Below are 15293 nucleotides of genomic sequence, written 5' to 3'. Positions count from 1 at the left end.
GCTGGTGGGACTGCAAAATGGTCCAACCTCTCTGGAAAGCAATATGGCACTTCCTCAGAAGGTTGGAAAAAGAAATACCTTATAATCCAGCAATTCCTCTATTTGATATTTACCCATAAGAAATACGAGCCATAACATGAGTAGATATATGAACACCAATGTTCATAGCAGCCCTAATTACAATAGCAAAAATATGCAGACAGCCTAAGTGCCCATCAACTGAAGAATGGATAAACAAACTGTGGTAAATACACACAATGGAATATTGTGCTACCTAGAAGAATAACAAGGAAGCTGCAAGCCACTGCATAACATGGATGAACGTTGAGGACATTATGTTGAGTGAAATTAGTCAGTCACAAAGGAGAAATACTGCATAGGACCACTACTGTAAAAGAAAGGTGAGGCGTCCTGCTCCTGTAAAGATTTACAGCCTCGGAAACCCTGTGCAGGGTCACTGTGAGTCGGACTGTGAGTCGGAATCGACTCCACGGTACTTAACAACAACCGCCATTCTTAAGTTAGTTCAGCTTGACACAAGCGGTAGACATAGTTTGCCTGTTTTTATACCACAGCACAAGGAACGTGTTGGGTTCTTAGGTTTCTTGCCAATGCCGCAAGAGATCGCCTTCCAGTAATTACAATCATTAAATCAAATCTCCATTTATCAATGTGGATACTTCTCAAACATAAATTTATATTACTTATGCACATTTCAGAAGAAACCATTCATATGCATTTTAAAAACATAAAATTATATTATGTATTATCTATGGAGTCCTGGTGTGGTGCTGTGGGTTAATGCGCCAGGCTGAAAAGCCGTTTCAACTGCAAGGTCGGCAGTTCAAGCTCACCAGCTGCTCCTCGGAAACCCTATACAGGGTCGCTATGGGACGGAACCGACTCAACAGCACCTCACAACAACAACAATTATCTATGGAAGGAGCCTTGATGGCACAGTGGTTAAGCACTCAGACGTGAATTAAAAGGTCAACAGTTCAAACCCACCAGCTGCTGTATGGGAGAAAAATGCGGCAGTCTGCTTCTGTAAAGGTGACAGATATGGAAACTCTGTGGGGCAGTTCTATTCTGTCTAATAGGGGACCTGGAGTGTGGTAGCTCACGTGATAAAAACTGGTCTGCAAACCACAAGGTCGAAGGTTCAAGCCTGCCCACCACTCCGCAGGAGAAAAATGAAGCTTTCTGATCCCGCAAAGATTTAAAGCCTTGGAAACCTAATACAGCGTTGCTATGAGTCCGAACCAACTAAACAGCACTCAACAACAATAACATAAGGTCGCTATGATTCAGAATCGACTCACCAGGAATAGGTTTTTGTGATGGGAGGGGGTGTTGTTGCTTTTATTATTTTTGTGTGTGTATATATGTGTGTGTGTATATATAAGTATATATATTTGTGTGTAGATAGATAGATAGATAGATGCTTTAAAAACTTAAAACTTTGTTCAAATTTTAATTTAAAAGATAATGGAACTTTTACATAGTTCAAACGGCTTTGCAGTCTGGCTCATTAACCCACAGCGCCACATCAGGACTCCTTAAGTACCATGGAGTCGGTTCCAACCCATAGTAACCCTATACAGGGTTTCCGAGGCTATAAATCTTTACGGGAGCAGAAAGCCCATCTTCATCCCGCGGAACAGCTGGGATTTTCGAACTGCTGACCTTAAGGTTCGCAAGCCGTGTCTATCTATAGAGGGAGTAAATATCATGATTCGGGCCACAAATGCCACCTTCGGAATATACCTATCCCTCACTTGTCAATAATGCTGTTATCCAATATTTTGCATTTACAACCATAGTGGAAAATCAACTGTCTAGCTATTTTGTGTGTTAATGATGTGCATCTGGCAGTAACACATGCCAAGCTTCCAGGTAAGAGTGACACTGGCTATTTTGACGATCTTATCAGCCTGACTGGGCTGAATCTCAGCGGTTTGGCGAGTGTTGTTGTGAAGTGCCATAGCGACCCTGTATAGGGTTTCCAGAGAGCAACTAATGGGTTTGAATTGCCAGCCTTGCAGCTAGCAGTCCGGTGTTTATCCTACAGTGCCATCCCAGGACTCTTGGGTTGTGTAATGATGTAATTTGATAGTTATGTAAAGATAGTGTCACCCTCTGTGATAGTTTAGGTTTTGTGTCAATGAAACTGGACCAGGATTCTCAGTGGTTTGACAGATAAGAGGCAATCATTTCCCATGATGACATCTGTTATGAGCAGCCAATCAATGGAAAGGACGTCTCCTTGGGGGTGTGGCCTGCTTCCAATAGATTGGACACTCAGGCAAAGCTTGCTTGCTCTCTGCTGAGTCTGGATCTTGCTCTGACTCATCCTCAGACCACCATTTTGTGACCTGATGTAGTTATTCTCCATTTCCGTATAATGTTGATTTCCACATCATGAGCTTGTCTTTGGAACCTAACCATATTGATAAGTGAGGAGTAAAGGTAGTGATTACCCTTCAATACTAAGTAACAGTAAGGGTAAGATTTTAACATTAGCTGTAACATTTCTGTCTTTAAAAAGTGAAACAAATAGGAAAAATGTAAACATCTATTGAATCTGATTGTTATATGAACTTCTGCCTGTTTACATGAAATGCTCAAAATAATTAAGAGTAATTTTTAAATACTATCAGGTGAAAGAAAAACACATGTCTTCAATAGAAAGCATATGGAAATAACTTATTCAAGATCAAAAGGACAGCATTTACCTATGAAGAAAATTCAGAAGGGTTAGGAAAGACAGTTGAATGGGAACAAGAATCTCAGGGAGGAAATGGGGAAAGTGATGTAGCATGGAGGGGATTACATTCATTGAAATGAAGTGAAGTATATGATCTGTTGAAGGTAATTTATTCCACCCCCTAAACCAATGAGAACTAATCACTTCAAAGTTGGTTTTATTGTTGAAAATGGTATGGACACTCTTAGGTTTCCTTAAAGCATTCTTACTATTCTCAATGGCAGCACATTTTATAAGCAATTTCATTTTCTGAAAGTAAATGGTGAAAAGTCAAGACCATTTTAGATTTTAAAATGAAATGATATTATAAACTAGGAAAGAATGTCCTTATGTTCTCTGAGAAAAGGTAAATTAAAAGGCTCTGCCGTCTTAAACCCTTTCAAAGAATAAATGGAGATACAAATCAGTGAACAAATTGATTGCTAAACAAATACACTGCAAAAAATATTTAAACAGTGGCAATGCAGGATAATGCACTGGACCTCAAGGTTGATTTGAACTACAAGTTCCATGGTTCAAACTCACCATCCACTCCTCAGAAACCTCTACAGGGTCACTAAGAGTCAGAACGGCTCAACACTCAACAGCACTTAACAACAAAGAACAACATATGAATGAATTCAGTCTGTATTTTCAAAATCAACTGATTGTTGGAAAGTTCTATAACACAAATTTTAAGTATTTAGAACACAAAAGTGAGAAAAGACAGAAAGACAAATTGGAATGGTGCCGTGGGCTGATGCACAGGACTGCAAAGTCAACTTGAACCTCAAGGTCAACGGTTCAAGCTCACCAGTCACTCCTTGGAAAACCTATAAAGGAGTGACATCAGAACCAAGTCGATGGCACTTAATAACAACAACACCAACAATGAAAATATAGGAGGAATCTTAATCTAAATTCATTTTTGAGGGAAAAGAGTGGAATTTCCAATTCAATGCTAATCTGAATATTCAAAATAATGAGAATTTAAGTAGAATTTAAAATATAATAATATTTCTTATTAATGAACTAATAAAAAAGACATGATCATTTCCATAGACACATTTGGAAAAATTCATCAAATTCTAAGTGTTGAAAACTGATAGATATTGCCATGACTTAAGACAACATTTACATGTGTGACCTTTTCCAAAGCCAGCTTCTTAGATCTAAGGGAACATGAGCAACATTCCCATTAATTCAGGATATACAAACTACATCCAACGCTCCATTACTCTTATCTCAGATAAGAAAAAGGAAATAGGAGCTTAACTAATTGAAAGCAAAAAAATTTAAATTAACTGGAAAATTGTAGCTAATACTATTAGTGGCTACATGCCACTCATAGCAACACTGCATAGGGTTTCTGAGGATCTCTGGTAGTATAGCGGTTACCAGTTTAAAACCACCAACTGTTTTGTGGGAAAATAATGAGACTTTCTGCTCCCATAAAGATTTACAGCATCAGAAATCCTATGCAGAGTCGCTATGAGTCGGAATTCACTCCAGGGCACATAACAACCACAATCTTTCTGGGAGCAGAAACTCTCATCTTTCTCCCATGGAACCAATGGTAGTTTCGAACAGCTGACCTTGAGATTAGCAGCCCGACTCATAACCACTATGCTATCGTGAAAGCCTAAACTAACCTATGGAAATACTACTACAAGAAATACTAGAATTTCTCAAGGTAGCAGCTTATAAAAAAGCTTATAATATACCATCAAGAATCTTCATATTTATAAACCAAAGAAAGACTCGAAAATATGAGACAGAAGATGCCATTTGTGAAATCAAAAGAAAGCCAAATGCTTATGTATACGCTCTGTAAGAAACCCACATGCAAAACAGTATGAAACATTCCAGAAAGACACAAAGTAGATGTAAACAAAAGTAGATTTGCTGAAATAATAATGAAAGTGAAACATCTCCACAATAAAAGAACATCAGGAAAAGATTCAAAGTCTTTTAAAAGCATCTCTAAGAAAACGTCATTTGGTAACACCCACACCTCAGTCATAACATTTCCAGAAATGCACAAACGGTCAAAAGTAAAGAGTACAATTCTCCTATAAGGTGTTCTAAATGTTGACTTTCTAAGCCGGGAAAAGTGATAGGGAAGGATCAGTGACTGACTACAACATTTAATTTCTCAAATACTCCATGTGTTCCACAAAGACTAACATGCTCGTGCAACTGATGATCACTGATAAGCACTGTTGGAATGTAGAATGAAAAGATGGAAATCCTCTGTCCGGTACGTCGCTTTGTTTTGTTTTGGCTGTTGATTTGGGAATGGAGAATAAAGTGTGGGCATCCCCTCTGCCTTGATACACTGTTTCATTTTGTTTGATCTCTTCAATTTTAATTTATGGTTTGCCAACTTGCTTCTAAATTCTTTTTTTTGTGTACAGTTGACCCCATACCTACTAGAAATAAAAAGTGACACACAAATTAGGTGAATTATGTATTGATTTTACTTGTATAATATAAATTAAAAAATCAAGCCCAATGTCAAGTTGATTCCAACTCATAGCAACACTATAGGATAAATTAGAACTACCTCATTGTGTTTACAAGGTCATGATCTTTACAGAAACAGACCAGCATACCTTCCTACTGCTGGGTCTGAACCGCTGGCTTGGTGTGGCTCTGAACCAGTGCATTAATCCAAACCACCACACCAGGACTCCATACAGTACCCCAACCAACGTATCAAAACTGGAGGGACCCCTCTAAACCCTAGTCCATCCTCTTTATAACAGAGACTTGTACAAAACTACAAGACATGGATTTGCTTCCCAAAATGTCAAAGAAGGAAAGATTGTTAAGAATTCAAATGCATTGTTGGTTGGCTCACTGCACACGTGTGAAACAAAAGGACATTTTACTTTCTAGGAAAATAGTAAACACACACACACACTAATGTTGTTGTTGTGGTTGCCATCAAGTCGATTCTAATTCACAACGGCCCTGCGCGTGCAGAGTAAACCTGTGCTCCCTGGGTTTTTTCAAGCTGTGACCTTTTGGGGTAGGTTGCCAGACCTGTCTTCCACTGTATCTCTGGATGGGTTTGAACAACCAACCTTTCGGCTAGTAGATGAGGATACCTGGGCCATTCAAGGACTTCCACACACTGTTCCAATCATTGAATCATCGATTTTGACTGCAGGATTGGAATTGTTGTTGTTGTTGTTAAGTGCCATCGAGTCGGTTCCGACCCATAGCGACCCTGTACAGGGTTTCCGAGGGTGTAAATCTTTACAGGAGTAGAAAGCCTCATCTTTCTCCCGCGGAGCGGCTGGTAGTTTCAAACCGCTGACCTTAAGGTTCGCAGCCAGATTCGTAACCACTACGCTACCAGGATTGGAATACAGGCAAGTAAAACGACTTTGTAGAGAAGAGGTGAAGAGGTGATGCCCATAAACGTGTAAATGCTCCAACAGCAACAATGCCCTGGAACTGACAGTCCTAAGGAGAAGAAAGCCGGCCAAAGAAAAGGACGCTGTCGGACGCATTGTGCCTGATGAAGAACAGAAAAGGGTGATTACAATGAAAGTTTTCGTCATTGGGGGCTGATGTGATGCCAGAGCCCACTCCGGTGCCAGCTGCTGCCTCGGTGCCATCCTCTGTCACCTCCATTAATGAAGTGTGCAGCAGTTTCTGAGTGTGCAGCCTGGAAGTAGCAGACATTCCTGAATAGTCCGCCTGGTCCTCACTGAAGGCGTCCGCTAGCCCCATGGCACCCAGGGTGTCCTCCAGATCGTAAGTGTTCTCCACTTGAAACCGAGGCAGGCAGACACTCACAGTCCGTTCTGTCATGTGTCCTGGGCTTGTCCACTCGATCAGATCCTCGGGAGTTATTTTATCTACAATCTGATTTTTAAAAAGAGGGCAAAGTGGCATGAAGATCAATATAAACTTCAAATAATATAATGCTGAATTATATCAGTCAGAAATTATTTTCATAAATAAAACAGAAATCTCGCTTCATTACACTATTGTTTTATAGAGTAGGCAGTTGTTTTATATGCTTCTCTATTTAAATTATCTGTAGATATTTGAAAACCCAGCAGCATTTAAAGGATTGTTTAAAATAAGACTCATAAATCATCTTATTCTATCTACCTAAAGATTTATTTTTATGTTTTACTGTTGTATTTTCGCAAATAACATGCCCACATAAATAATGTGTTGTTGCTGTTAAGTGACACTGAGTCACTTCCAACCCATAGGGTTTCCACGAAGCAGCTGGTGAGCTTGAACCACCAACCTTGCAGTGTTTGAACTTTGCAGTGCAGTGCATTAACCCACAATGCCACACCAGGATAAACAATACACTGCATTCATAGGAAACTAACAAGCCAGGGGATTGTGCTATTTGCAAAACCCATGTCACACTCATGTTCCTTGCATAAAATGCAGTATTAATCTCTCATATTTATATGTATTTATGGATTTGCAATCAGTGAATGTCCCGTTTTACGTGATATAAGGCAAACATTTTCACACTACTCATATCTCCTCTAAATATCTTCACACTGCTGATATTTCCATCAAGATGATATATATTTCACCCAACATGGATCCTTCCATTTACTTCACAAATATCTAGTATGGTACCAGGCACTATGATCAATGTGGGGTAGACGCTGCTGAGACAAAAATGACTAAGTCTAAGTCCTTGGAATTCAAACTAGATGCCCTATTGTATTTAATGCTGAAAGCATCCATTGGCCTTAGAAAGGCATGTCTCCTTTTATGAATGATTTCTTTAGGATAATTCCTGCAACTGAGATTCTGGAGTCAGACAAAGAATACTCTTAAATCTCTCATACATTGTTGTCATTTTGCTGTCCCAAAATGTTTTCCAATTTATAAAGATGTGCTTTCCAGCATGAACATAGCATGTAGTATTAGAATCTAATAGTACTACCATTTATTGACTTGACTGCTAACCACGAGGTTAGTGGTTCAAACACACCAGTGGCTCCTTGGAAACCCTATATAGGGACACTATGAGTCAGAACCAACTAAATAGCACATGACAATAACATCATTTATTGCAGCTGGTGAGCCTGAACTGCTGACCTTGCTCTTCAAACTGACCCTGCTGTCCAGTGCTCATCCTCCAGCTCCACACCAAGGACTCCATCTGAATATATTACAACACAACATACTAACCACTATGGAACCCCAAAATATTTGAGGTTCTTGGACGTTAAAGAGCTTCAAAGGAAAATTAGCTACCAAGTAGAATGGACACTTGAAACAAAATCTTCCTGATTTCAAATGCAAAGAACATCAGCTACATTAGTATATTTTCATTTCAAAGTAAGTTAGATTTACTTTGGACACTTAATCAGGGGTTCAAGACTGAGGATCTAAGAAAGAAATTCAGAAGGTTCATGAATCTAGTGAATAGTGTGCAAAATTTGTTGCAGATGTGTGTATGTGATTTTCTTTCTGGGAGGAAGGGTCCATCAATATCAACCATTCCTCGGAGTGGTGAGTCATCTTTAATACTCCAATACCAAAAAAAAAATCTGTCTCAGTCTATCTCAGAAAATTTTGGTTTTAGTTCTTCTCCATGAGACCGATGCCATGTAGTATTCCTCTTTTGACTTCCAGGGACAGCTGCTGCACATGGAGATTAATTCCCACTTGGCACTGTCAGGCACCAGCTCTTCATGGAAGCCCTGTTTCCAAGCTCACCCAGGACTAGCTTTGGGACGTAAACATCAGGGTAGGGAAGCAAGCTGGGGAAGGGAAGCAAGTATGTGTAAGTGAAAGTCTCACCTTCTCCAGACCATCTATGTCATTCGGTAACAGCAAGAACATGCAAAGGTCATTGTTTTTATATGGGATGCCCAGAATTTTGGCCTGCAAGTCTTCCAGGAAGGTGAAGTTAAAGGAGTGGCGCTGCTTCATCATCAACACAGATTTACTGGTGCTCTGCAACACAAGGACACAACATGCAAATGTCACAAGAGGCAGAAGACAATCAAGCAGACTCACAATGGTAATTAGCTCCACCTAAAATCATGCAAAAGATCCTCAAGAATCAGCTTTTCCTTGCTGCCATCATGCGTTTCTGTTTCTTTGAGCTGTCTAATTTGTAGTTTGTTTTGATTTGATGTTTTGTTTGTTCAGTGACAGAATGCTCTCCCTCCATTCTGAAAATTTAGGTTCCATTCCTGGCCAGTGTACCTCATGGGTAGCCACCACCCCTCTGTAGGTGTGTTGCTATGATGCTGAACAGGTATTAGCAGAGTTTCCAGACTCAAAGTGACTAGAAAGAAAGAACTAAAAAGTCAGTCAGTGAAAAACCACAGATCACAGCAGTTCAATGTCCAACCAGTCATGGGAATGGCACAGGACTGGGCAGTGTTTCTTTTCACTGTGCATGAAGTGGCCAGAAGTCACAGGCAACTCAACAACAGCTAGCAACAACATAACACTGACACACTTAGTCAAACATGAGTCTACATACTACATTCTATGTGCCAGCACATCACTAAGAGAATAAAGGATTATACCTTATTCAGCCAAAATTTTTCCTCCTTGGTATTTTCTTTCTTAAACTCACTGTCCCATTTCCCTTGAAAGCAAACTGTGTTCACCAGTATCAGCCTGGTGGAGCTGCTAACTGAGCCATCTGGAAGTAAGTCCTTGATTTTTTCTGCAAAACAAGAACAACAAAATTGGTTTATCTTCAAACTTACAAGTATTATGCATGACAGATATGAGACAGGTAGATGTAACTGATCATTAAAAACTCACTCAGGTCAGAACCTGAAGGCCTGGCTGACTTAAGGGGTTGCTGGGGAAATCATACAGAAGTTTGTCCATAGGTTATTTACTCCAGTGCGGGTATAGGGTGTGATGGTTAAGAAATGGTTAGAACTCTGAGGTCAGGTTACCTCTGCTAGCTCCAGTTGTGTCTCTCACCAGATGAGGAATTCTGGACAAGTTCATTAAGTTCTCTGTGGCTCCGTTTCCATAACTGTAAAACAAGAGCAAAGCCTGCCTCGTGTTGTTATTGTTATGAGATGTCATCGAGTTGGTTCTAACTCATAGTGCCATCTTCATAATTGTTGTTACACTTGAGTTCACTGCTGCTGCTACTGTGCCAATCAATTTCGTTGGAGACTTCTTCTTTTTTGCATGATGTCATGATGTCATTCTCCAGGGACTGGTCCTTCCTGACAATCTGTCCAAAGAGTGAGAGACAAAGTCTGATCATCCTGGCTTCTAAGAAGCATTCTGGCTGTACTTCTTGCTACACTAATTTGTTTAATACTTCTGGAAATCCATGGTACTTTTAATATTCTTCTCCAACACCATAACTCAAATGCATCAATTCTTCTACAGTCTTCCTTAGTCATTGTCCAACTTTCATATGCATACGATGCTGTTAAAAATACAATGGCTTAGGTCAGAGGGAACCTTAGTCCTTCAATTGATATCTTTGCTCATAACAGTTTAAAGAGGTCTTGTGCAGTAGATTCATCTAATGCAACATGTACTTTGATTTCTTGACTGCTACTTCCATTGAGTGTTGATTATGGATCCAAGTAAACTGAAGTCTTGAACAACTTTACTGTTTTCTCCATTTATCATGATGCTATTTATTGGTCCAGTTGTGAAGATTTTGGTTTCTTTACATTGAGATACAAACCATATTGAAGGTTGTGGTCTTTGATCTTCATCAGCATTATATATCCTCTTTGTTTCCAGTAGGCAAGGTTGTATCATCTGCATACCATAAGTTGTTAATGAATCTTCCTCCTTTCCTGATGCCATGTTCATCTTCATATAATCCAACTTCTCAGATTATTTGCTCATCATGAAGACTGAATAACTATGGTGAAAGAATGCAACACTGGCGCACACCTTTCCTGATTTTAAACCATTCGGTGTGCCCTTGTTCTGTCCTAACAACTACCTCTTGGTCTATGTACAGATTCCTTGCAAAAAACAATTAAGAGTTCTGAAATACTCATTCTTCGCAATGTTATAAATAACTTGTCATGGTCCACATAGTTGAAAGCCTTTGCGTAGTCAAAACAACAAGTAAATGTCTTTCGGATATTCTCTGCTTTTAGCCAAGATCCATCTGACATAATCAATCCTATACCTCATTCTGTGTCTTTTTCTGAATCTGGCATAAATTTCTGGCAGTTCCCTATCCAGGTACAGTTATAACCATTTTTGACTTGTCTTCAACAAAATTTTACTTCCATATAATACTGATGATGTTGTTCAATGATTTCCACATTCCATTGGTTCACTTCTATTTGGAATGGGCACAAACATGGATCTCTTCCAATCTGCTGTCCAGGTTGTTGTTGTTGTTGTTGTTAAGTGCTAAAGAGTCTATTCCAACCCATAGCGATCCTCTATAGGGTTTCCAAGGAGCAGCTGTTGAGCTTGAACCACCGACCTTGCAGTTCAAACGTCTTTGAGTCTGACGCATTAACCCACAGCGCCACAGCAGGACTCTATTGTCCAGGTAGCACTCTTCTAAATTTTACGGCATAGGTGAGTAAGTGCTTCCAGTGCAGCATCAGTTTGTTGAAATATTTCTATTTGTTTTCTGTCAGTTCCTGGAGAGTTATTTGTGACCAATGCCTTGAGAGCACCTTGGACTTCTTCCTTCAGTACCATTAATTCTTGATCATATGCTACCTCTTTAAATGGTTGAACATTGACCATTTCTTTTTGGTACAGTGACTCATGTGTTCCTTTATATCTTCTTTTGAGGCTTTCTGTACCATTCAATATTTTGCCCATAGAATCCTTCAGTATTACAAGTTGAGGCATGATTTTTTTTCTTCAGTTCTTTCAGCTTGAGAAATGTTCAGTGTGTTTCCCTCTTTGGGTTTTCCAACTCCAGGTCTTTGCAAATTTCATTGTAATATGTGACTTTGTCTTCCCAAGATGGCCTTTGAAATTTTCTGTTTGCCTCTCTCATTTCCTTATTTCTTCCATGCTTTAGCTTCTCTATGCTCAAGAGCAAGTTTCAGAGTCTCTTTTGACATCCATCATTGTCTTTGTTTCTTTCCTATCATTTTAATGACCTTTTTCTTTCTTTATCTATGATGTTCTTGATGTCATCCCACAACTCTTCTGGGTTTTCATCACTAGTGTCTAATGCACCAAATCTGTTCTTGAGATGACCTCTAAATTCAGGTGGGATATGTTCAAGGTCATAGTTTGGCTCTCATAGGTTTGTTTTCCTTTTCTTTGGCTTCAGTCTGAACTTGCCTATGAACAATTAATGGTCTGTTCCACAGTCTGCTCCTGGCCTTATTTTAACTTATGATATGGATCTTTTCTACCATCTTTTATCACAGATGTAGTCATTTCAATTTCTGTGTATTCCATCTGGTGAGGTCCATGTATATAGTCATCTTTTATGTTGTTTTAAAAAAGGTATTTGCAATGAACAAATCATGGGTCTTGCAAAATTCTGTCTTGCGATCATTAGCATCATTTCCATCATTAAGGCCATATTTCCCAATGACCGATCCTTCCTCTTTGTTTCCATCCTTTGCATTCCAATCACCAGTAGTTGTCAATGTCTTCATTGCATGTTTGACCAATTTCAGTCTGATGAAATTGGTGGTGGTGGTGGTTATGTGCCGTGGAGTCGGAACTGACTCATAGTGACCCTATACAGGGTTTCCAAGGCTGTAAATCTTTACAGGATCAGAAAGCCTCATCTTTCTCCCATGAAACAGTTGGTAGTTTCAAACTGCTGACCTTAAGGTTCGCGGCCCGATTCATAACCACTATGATCAGTTTCATCATTTCTGGCTTTAGCGGTTGGTGCATAAATTTGAATAATAGTGGTATTAACTGGTCTTCCTTGTAGGCATATGGATATTTTCCTATCATAGATAGCATTATGTCCTATCATAGATAGCTTGAGATGTTCTTTTTGATGATGAATACAATGTCATTCCTCTTGAATGTGTCATTCCTGGCATAGTAAACCATATGATTGTCTGATTCAAAATGGCCAATACCTGTCCATTTTAGCTCAGTAATGCCTAGGATATTGATCTTTATGTGCTCCATTTCATTTTTGAGAACTTCCAATTTTCCTAAATTTATACTTCATACATTTCATGTTCTGTATTCATGGATTTTTCCAGCTTTCTCTCCTCATTTTGAGTTATGTCTATCAGCAAAGGTCCTGAAAGCTGTATTCCATTCACATCATCATAGTCAGCTCTGTTTTGAGGAAGCAGATCTTCCCCAGTCATACTTTGAGTAACTTCTAACCTGAGGGCCTTATCTTCCGGCACTGTATCTGACAATGTTCATCTGCTATTCATAAGTTTTTCAATGGTTAAACATTCAGAAGTAGTCTACTTCTCCTCCTACCTAGTCTGTCTTCAGATATCTGGAAGGTCAACTGAAACCTGTCCACCATGGGTGACCCTGCTGAAATTTAAAATACCAGTGGCATAGTTTCCAGTATCATAACAAACTGACAGACCAGTGGAGAAAAACCTGCTTCATTGAGGTGCTGAAAGGAATCCACGATTTAGTATGCATAAAGCAGCTACAGTGCCATCCAGCATATAGTAAGCACCTGAGCCTGTTGTCATCAAGTCGATTCCAATTCATAGCATCCCTGTAGGACAGGTAGAACTACTGAAGTCTCAGGGTATCCAGGACTGTCGGTCTTTACAGGAGCAGACAGCATCATCTTTTTCCCATGGAGCAGCTGGTGAGCTTGACCCATAGACCTCACAGTTAGCAATCCAACATTTAATCCACTGTACCAGCAGAGCTCCTTTAATAAGTATCCAATACATGTTCACGTTGGGTTATGAACCACAGGTCATTTGTTTGAGCCTACCAGCTCTTTACAGATCTGCAACCTCAGAAAGCCTATAGAGAGTCACTATGAGTCAGTACCAACTGAACCGTTGTTAAACTTGTCAACAAAAAGTTATTATTTTTGCCCATTCTACATAGTTACTATCTGATACTTATTGTTGTTGTTAAGTGCCACCAAGTCGGTTCCAACTCATAGAGACCTTGTACAGGGTTTTTGGGGAGTGGCTGGTGACCCTGAATTGCTGCCCTTGTAATATTTAAAGATTATTTAATTCATTTGAAAAAGGAGGTGACATTTTCATGTCTAGATGACTTCCGAGAACCTCACACTAATACTGAAGGATACCACCTTCAGTCAACTCTTTGACTGTTATTGTTGTTGTTAAATGCCAACGAGTTGGTTCTGACTCATAACCATCTTGTTTGGGTTTCCAAGGAGAGGCTGATGAGTTTAAACTACCGACTTGAGGTTCAAACCAATCTTATGGACAGTGACACACCAGGATACCCAACTCTTTGATAGACCCCTTTTTTTCCACTTTTAATTTTCTCATCTTTAGGGTAGGTATTAAGAAGAAAAAGCATTCCAAAATAACAGAGATGTCCAAAATAACTAAGGCGCTCTGGTCACGTAGTAGTTACAAGTCAGACTCCTAGCCTCAAGGTCAGCAGTTGGAAACTACCAGACTTTCTGTGGGAGAAAGACGAGGCTTTCTGCTCCCATAAAGATTTACAGCCTCGGAAACCCTATGCAGGGTCACTATGAGTCGGAACCAACTCCACGGCACACTACCACCACCACTACCATGATAAATGGAGTAAAAAAATGTAGTCTGAAATTCAGACATTAAATTATCAACTATTGCTCCCCAAAGTACATTTCCACATTAACATTCCTCTCTGGTATCCAGGTGTTTGGCTCATTCTAGGGAATGAGGAAGGAAGGGTGATCTAAGGGCTTTATCTAGTTCTCTGTTGTGAACAAGGATAAAGGTTGTCATATTGCTACATGAAGTTCACATGAAGATGAGACGCAGGTGTCTTCAGGAGCAGGTAGCAGGGAGCTACAGGTAGCAAAGACAATCTTGATGGTAAAGCTGTATGTTTACCAACAAAGAGGCAGGAAACATTTTCACTTAGGGAACCAGAAAGCAAGGTTCTGATGTAAAAGAAAGAGTGTAAACTCATGAGAGGTCTGATCCCAGATGCAGATGCCACAAAGATATTATGATCCACGGTCATGTGCAAATGATTTGTACTCCGCATTTCCACGTGGTTGGCTTCCTGTGATTCCATCTGTGGGTCCCCTTGACTCTCTTCATCTGTACTCAGATCATTCCACCAAACTATCTGAGGTGCCCTGCCTACTCCCCCCTCCCAAAGCTTGTTCACCCTGGTACCCCACACAGTGTAAAGCACAGAGTTTCATTCACAGCAAGTACTTAAGAAGTGTTCTTATGATGAATGATGCATTTATACTCTACCATTTGTTTCTCGTTCCACCCAGGAATTAATCTTCTTTCGACTTTCATCAGCTGCATTCACAAAATCAACAGGATCCATAGCAGCATGGTAATATTTTTCAACATAATCCAAGTATTTCTTTAAGAGAACCAGGAAAAGAAGAGAAAGAGGTGGAAAAGTCAATTTATTGATTTTAAACATCTCTAAATAAATGTGTATGAAC

At 39.7% G+C, this 15293-nt stretch overlaps 1 protein-coding gene across 1 annotated transcript in view; it reads right to left on the bottom strand.

The window, feature by feature from the left end:
- Window positions 1-6220: 6220 nt before the first annotated feature.
- The window catches only part of SERPINB13 (serpin peptidase inhibitor, clade B (ovalbumin), member 13), a 21303-nt gene continuing 12230 nt past the window's right edge, over window positions 6221-15293 (bottom strand). Inside the window, exons 5-8 of the mRNA XM_006837538.1 lie at window positions 15091-15208; window positions 9289-9431; window positions 8549-8704; window positions 6221-6625 (exon numbers count right to left, since the gene is read on the bottom strand). Of these exons, the coding sequence (XP_006837601.1) occupies window positions 6221-6625; window positions 8549-8704; window positions 9289-9431; window positions 15091-15208 (822 nt within the window). The remainder of the gene's footprint in view (window positions 6626-8548; window positions 8705-9288; window positions 9432-15090; window positions 15209-15293) is intronic.

Source organism: Chrysochloris asiatica, unplaced genomic scaffold (assembly GCF_000296735.1).
Source record: "Chrysochloris asiatica unplaced genomic scaffold, ChrAsi1.0 scaffold00021, whole genome shotgun sequence".
Classification (NCBI taxonomy): domain Eukaryota; kingdom Metazoa; phylum Chordata; class Mammalia; order Afrosoricida; family Chrysochloridae; genus Chrysochloris; species Chrysochloris asiatica.
The sequence above is the reverse complement of the archived record's forward strand: the minus strand, read 5'-3'. Positions and strand labels throughout refer to the sequence as shown.